Source organism: Triticum aestivum, chromosome 2A (assembly GCF_018294505.1).
Source record: "Triticum aestivum cultivar Chinese Spring chromosome 2A, IWGSC CS RefSeq v2.1, whole genome shotgun sequence".
Classification (NCBI taxonomy): Eukaryota; Viridiplantae; Streptophyta; class Magnoliopsida; order Poales; family Poaceae; genus Triticum; species Triticum aestivum.
In genome coordinates this window covers 122,390,425-122,397,552 of record NC_057797.1, presented here as the reverse complement: position 1 = coordinate 122,397,552, position 7,128 = coordinate 122,390,425, and the positions used below count along the sequence as shown (strand labels likewise).

General features: G+C 52.2%; 1 protein-coding gene across 1 annotated transcript; it reads left to right on the top strand.

Annotated features, from left to right (window-relative positions):
- The first annotated feature begins 358 nt into the window (after positions 1-358).
- On the top strand, positions 359-5,889 carry LOC123184987 (probable inactive purple acid phosphatase 16). Its single transcript, XM_044597010.1, has 4 exons — positions 359-596; positions 698-1,075; positions 5,385-5,680; positions 5,761-5,889. The coding sequence occupies exons 1-4, from the start codon at positions 359-361 to the stop codon at positions 5,887-5,889; spliced, it is 1,041 nt and encodes a 346-aa protein (XP_044452945.1).
- The last annotated feature ends 1,239 nt before the right edge of the window (positions 5,890-7,128 follow it).

Sequence of the window (7,128 nt, the reverse complement as noted above, 5' to 3'; positions counted from 1 at the left end):
GACCGTGACCGATCGCAGCTGCGGTGCAGAGTCAGCTTTCTTTTTTTCCCTCGAAATTTTCTCCAGATATTGGATCGTGGGTGAGACCAGGTCTCACGGATTAGCAGGTGAGACCCATCCTGATGGATGACACGTGGCATCCACAAATCACAAAGCATCCACCCCACCCCCACCTGAAATCAGAGGGGAGAGATTAGATGCTTTGTGATTTGTGAATGCCACATGTCATTCATCAAGGCGGGTCTCACCTGATTTATATGAGACCTGGTCTCATATAAATTTTTTCCCTGCTGACACATCCATCCACGTTTGACTCCAGAGCCTTAACCGCCACGTCCGTCCACCGAGCGCGCGCCAGATGCGGCGGTGGCAGTGTCGCCTCGCGGCTGCCGGGGCCCTGCTCGCCGTCGTGCTGGCTCTGTGCGTCGCGGGGCCGCGCTCGCCGGCGCCGCTGCGGTTCGCGCCGGGTGGCCGGTTCAAGGTGGCGCTGTTCGCGGACCTGCATTACGGCGAGAACGCCTGGACGGACTGGGGCCCTGCGCAGGACGACGCCTCCGACCATGTCATGGCCGCCGTGCTCGACGCCAAGAACCCAGGTGCGTACCATATAATCCGGTGGCCGCCTCATCCCCTCCCCTGAGCAAGCGGATCCGAGCTATAGACTGTAGTTTCCTCCAAATCACCGAATCATGCGCAGACTTCATGGTGTACCTCGGCGACCTCGTGACGGCGAACAACGTGCCGGTGGCCAACGCGAGCCTGTACTGGGACCGGGCGGTCTCCCCGGCCAGGCGCAGGGGCGTCCCGTGGTCCAAGGTGTTCGGCAACCACGACGACATACCCTTCGAGTGGCCGCCGGAGTGGTTCTCCCCCGCGGGCGTCTCGCCGGTGGACTGCCCGCCCGCCGCGCCGGCCATGCCGGACCCAGGGTGCAGCTTCCAGGGCACGCCGTGGGTCAAGCTGATGACGGCCGAGCTCGACCGGGCCTGCGGGCTGTCACGCTCCTCCGTCGGGCCCGGGGAGCTCTGGCCCGGCGTCTCCAACTACGTGCTGCAGGTGCTCTCGCGCGAGCGGCCGAAGGACCCTTGTAACGTCCTTGATGCGGCTATATCTCTCACGTGTCGAAGCATGACTTAGAGGCATAACAGCATTGAAAGAAATGTCGCAAGCGAGGTAATCTTCGCAAACAACCCATGTAATATAATAGGGGAAAGATATATAGTTGGCTTACAATCGCCACTTCACACAATTACATGAATAAAGCATTACATGAACCAGATACAAACAAGGTCCGACTACGGAATCAAAATAAAAGAAGAACCCCAAATGCGACAAGGTCCCCGACCGACCCCAACTGGGCTCCACTACTGATCAACTAGAACGAAACAACACAAAGGACAAGATCTTCATCGAGCTCCTCCTTGAGCTTGGTTGCGTCACCTGCTCGATAATATCGGCACCTGCAAACTGGTTTTTGGAAGTATCTGTGAGTCACGGGGACTCAGCAATCTCATACCCTCGCGATCAAGACTATTTAAGCTTATGGGTAAGGTAAAAGGTATGAGGTGGAGCTGCAGCAAGCGACTAGCATATATGGTGGCTAACATACGCAAATGAGAGCAAGAAGAGAAGGCAAAGCACGGTCGACAAAAGTATGATCAGGAAGTGATCCTAGAACAACCTACATCAAGCATAACTCCAACACCGTGTTCACTTCCCGGACTCCCCCGGAAAGAGACCATCACGGCTACACACGCGGTTGATGTATTTTAATTAAGGTCAACTTCAGGTTTTCTACAACCGGACATTAACAAATTCCCATCTGCCCATAACCGCGGGCACGACTTTCGAAAGTTCAATCCCTGCAGGGGTGTCCTAACTTAGCCCATCACAAGCTCTCACGGTCAACGAAGGATAAACCTTCTCCCGAGACATTCCGATCAGACTCGGCATCCCGGTTCTACAAGACACTTCGACAAAGATAAAACAAGTCCAGCAACACCGCCCGAATGTGCCGACAAATCCCGATAGGAGCTGCACATATCTCGTTCTCAGGGCACACTCAGATGAGACTAGCTACGGGTAAAACCAAACCTCAAGTTGCCCCGAGGTGGCCCCGCAGGCATCTCAGTCGGACCAACACTCAGAGGAGCACTGGCCCAGGGGGGGTTTAAAATAAGATGACCCTTGAGTCCGTGGAACCCAAGGGAAAAAGAGGCTAGGTGGCGAATGGTAAAACCAATGTTGGGCATTGCTGGAAGAGTTTTATTCAAGGCGAACTATCAAGGGTTCCCATTATAGCCCAACCGCGTAAGGAACGCAAAATCCGGGAACATAACACCGATATGACGGAAACTAGGGCGGCAAGAGTGGAACAAAACACCAGGCATAAGGCCGAGCCTTCCACCCTTTACCAAGTATATGGATGCATTAATTAAATAAGGTATATTGTGATATCCCAACAAGGAATAACATCTCCATGTTCCAACAAGGAAAAAACTTCAATCTTCACCTGCAACTAAAAACGCTATAAGAGGGGCTGAGCAAATCGGTAACATAGCCAAACAACGGTTTATTAGGACAAGGTGGGTTAGAGGCTTGGTTCAACAATATAGGAGGCATGATAAGCAAGTGGTAGGTATCGTAGCATAGGCATAGCAAAAGAGCGAGCAACTAGCAAGCAAAGATAGAAGTAATTTTGAGGGTATGGTCATCTTGCCTGAGATCCTGCAAGAAAGAAGAACGAGTTCATGAAGAAGACAAACAGACGTAGTTGAACGGGTCCTCACAAACGCGACGTTATCGGAACCCACCCGAAGAAGCAACACCAGAAAGAAGCACACAACATAGTAAACAACCAACACATGAACATGGCATGATGCACAACCAAGTATGATGCATGTCCGGTTTAAAGAGGGCATGGCATGGCAAAGTGCACAAGCAATCCTACAAATTAAGTGGAGCTCAATATGCAACTCCGCTGCATATTGACGAAACACCACGTTCAAGTTATTTAGTTCGATCTTGTTTATGTACCCAACAATATTAAATGTTGTTAAACATGGCAAGAGGGTGAAGCAAATGAAAACTACCTATCTAGGCAAGTTTAAATGAGGCCAGAACGACAAAGAACAAATCCGGAAACTCCTCATGTGCAATTTAAGGATTTGGTATTGTTCTGCCCTAAACACAATTTTAGGGTTGTCAAACATGCAAAGTGATGCCACCATGTTAAACTAGACATTTTCCATCCCATTTACATATAAAGTTTGTTACAAGCCTAGTTACGGTTAAAAAATTATGAATTAAATCATTCTAACATGGCATAGGAGCAAATTTAATCAAACAGCATTTAAACATTTTAAACATAGATGAAAGTGGCAAATTATTAATCTACACAAAATTCTAAGGAAGTTTCATATTTAAAGTTTTTACATATGATGCACTGTTAATGAGTTGTTATATGCGTGAAGTTTGGGGACCTTTCTGCAAAACGGTAAAACTCTGGATAAATAGACAGATCGCCTGATAAAAAAACAGAAGTTGGGCCGAAAGTGGCTGGCCCAACTGTGCACAGGGGAGGCTGGGCGCGTCCTCACCTCGCTGGGCCAGATCTGGCCAGCGGCTGGGCCTCAGCGCGCGGTTCAGTGGAGGTGGGCTTGCGGGCAGGCCTTAGCGCATCCTTGGGCTAGCAGGCCCGATCGCAGCTGGGCCGGTTGACGCCAAAACCCCAGATCGAGGGCGCGATGCGTTTCGTGAAGCAGTGGATCGAGCGGGCTGGAGGTCAACGCGCGGGCGAGGTGACTCGTCGCTGGTCGTCGTCGTTCCCACACGCAGAAGCAGAGGCCGGCGACGAGGACTTGGGGAGGACCGACCGCGGAAACGAGCTGGAGGGCGCGGCTTGCGGGGTCCAGCTGGAGGCTCTCGACGCCGATGAGGATCTCGAGGAGGAGAGGAGCGGTCGAGGTGGCGACGAGGACGGGTTACAGGCGGCTCCGACGCGGGACGGAGAGGAAGCAGTGGCGCGGTCCATACAGAGGGTCAACCCGGGGCGCGCCTGGCTTGTCCTCGAAGCAGAGGCAAGGCGCTCACTGAGAAGAGACAGGACGACGACATCGAACTTGGCGGGGAGGAGGCAGGGAACACAGGGCCTCGTGAAAGCAGGACGATGGCGGCGGACTTGGCGTATGGTGAGGCTGACGGAGGCCGGACGGACCTGGCCGTTCCAAGGTCAGGCGACGGAGCTTGCCTCCTGCAGGAACAAGGCAGCGGGGCGCTACTCCTGCGGCTTGAACATCTGCACATCCAAAACGGGAGAGAGAGAGAGAGGGAAATGAGCTCGGGCAGCAGGGAAAAGAAAGAAGGAAGGAACGAGAGAGGAGGCACAAGGTTGGCTCCGGTGCTGCTGCTAGTGGCCGGCGGAGATGACTCGGTGGTTGCCCTGCGCGAGGGAGACGAGGTGAGGAGGAGGCGCTCGGCTGCAGTCTCGATCCCATCTGGATTTAGCGCTGGGAGACGGCACGCTGTGGGGGTTGGCTCGGGGCTCATGCAGGATTGGTGGGGATGGATTTTGGGATCAGTTTGGTGGTTGGTTGGGTGAAGAGCTTGAGGTGGATTGGAAGGTGGCGGCGGCCGAGAGGGATCGATGGGACATCTCCCTAGAAGTTAGGATTTTGTCCAGATTTAGACAAGGGAGTTTCTATATAAGGAAAAGAGGAGAAGTTTAGGGGCTAATCCGTCCCTCCAAATAAAATCGAGCGGTCGGGAAAAATAGAATAGGAAGTCCAAATGAGAAAAGGGTGACATTTTGTGGATGTTTGGGGATGATCCGAATCTAACGGTGACGACTGTCCGGGTCGGGTACGGGACAGCTTTCGGGCGCGCGAGGAGGGCCGCGGGCTGACGAGAGAGGTTAGGTTGGACCTGGCGATAGGTCGTGGGCTGTGTAGACGGTCTCGAGCTAAGAGAAGAGAAGAGAGGGAAGCCCAGCGACTGCTTTCGGAGAGCGAAAACGTCTGACGTTAGACCAGCTATATTGCCACTATAGTTTAACGGTTGGGCTATCAAACGAGCTCCGAATGCGATGAAACTTGGCGGACGGTCTACTGACAACAAAACAACACCACACGCCAACTTTCATCCCATTTCAAGAACATTTTCCGACCACTTCTAAAATAATATTTGGACGTGCCGCGGACGCGTGCAAGTGTGGTTGGGTTCAGAACGAACAACGGAGAGAACTCGAAAAACCCGGACGAATGCAAGTTTTAAAATATGATGATGCAATGCACATGATGACATAACAAGATGCAACATGCAAGCAAATGACAAGGCAACAATAGTGAATAACTAAAGGACACTTGGCACATCGGTTTCGGGACGTTACAACCCTGCTCTGCTCATGTACTTCCTCGACTCAGGCGGCGGATCCTACCCGGAGGTCGTGTCCTGCGCACAGGTCACGTGGTTCCAGAGCCAGGCTCGGTTCCTCAATCCAGACGGTAGGATCCCTGAGCTGGTATTCTGGCACGTACCGAGCACGGCGTACGTCAAGGTGGCTCCAAGGGCCACGGGCGAGATCAGGAAGCCCTGCGTCGGCAGCCTCAACGAGGCAGACGTGGCGCCACAGGTGGCCGAATGGGGCATGATGGACGCTCTTGCACGGCGATCTTCAGTTAAGGTACCAGTGCTACTGTATCTGAATTCTGAAACTCCGAATACTAGCACGTCTGATTGATGTGTGTATCTTGTCTTGTGCAGGCGATCTTCGTGGGGCACAACCACGGGCTGGACTGGTGCTGCCCCTACGAGAAACTGTGGCTGTGCTTCGCGCGGCACACGGGGCACGGAGGGTACGGTGACTGGCCAAGAGGGCGAGAGGATTGTTGATATCTCTGAAAAAACAAAGCATTTCTCTGTCAACTCCTGGATCCGGATGGAGAATGGGTCCACGCACAGCCATGTTACCTTGAGCTCTGCTCGGTTTAGTTAGGTTCAGACTCATTTGCCCTAGCTAGGATGTGTTCAGTTTGGAAAGTCCATTGCACTGCAAACAGTTTACAGATTTAGTCAGGTATCTTCAAATTCGCAACTATCCGGAACGCATGGTTTGAACGTGTTTATCATCCAACATGGACATATATCGGTCCGACGACCGGTTCAAACGCGCATCTTTTCCCGCAAATTGGAAGTAAAGTGGGGGGAGGGTTGTCGCGGGAGTCCGAACAACAATCACGTAGGACTCTGACACCCCCGCCCACTCAAATCCCCTCCCAGTCTCATTCTCTTTCACTCCGTCCCTATTCCCTCTTACTTTGCATCTGCACCCTTCTCCTGCTCCGCTGCCATTGTACCTCTTCGTCCGCCACCTAGGCGTTGTGGGACGTCAGCAACCACCACCCACACGCTCGCTCACCTTGTGCTCCGGCGTCGTCCACCTAGGATCCGTCCATAGCTAGCTACCTCCAACCCCTGTCGACGATGTCCATGGCGGTCACCACGCTTGGCGGGTGTTTGGTCAAATGCCATCGAGCTTATTTTCGATTTTCATGTCATTTTTTTAGAGTACGAAGGATGGCGGGGACACTCAAGCATTGAGGATGAATTGTTGTGCGATGCGTGGTTGGTCGTATCCGTGAATTTTATAGGCAGGAGCAGAAAGGGGCTCTTCTGGCAGTGCATGCATGATTCATTTAACGAGTGAAAGCACATTGCGTCATATGGCATGCACATCGTACATGAATGCAATGTGAAGTCACTAATGTATCGATGGTACACCATCCTGACTACTATCGCCATTTGTGGGGCGGTTGATAAGCTGAAGGCAAGGTGAACATTGCGCACGGCAGTCGAGGAATCGTAAGTTTTGCTTCTTCTTTTCAACTTGTTGATTTATTTATTCATTCATTCACTCAATGTTGCTGTGTAGCACGTCCGTGTTGCCGCGATGTACCACATGATAGAGGGCGGATCATTCACGCACATACACTGTTGGATGAAGCTCAAGGGACAATATGTATGAGACGACATGATCCGCTCATGAAAAACTTGTTGAACATCCGGTTAACTAGTTGAATTTGAGCTATTTCTCATTGAATTTGAACTATTGTTGTACTAGATTTTTTTGCA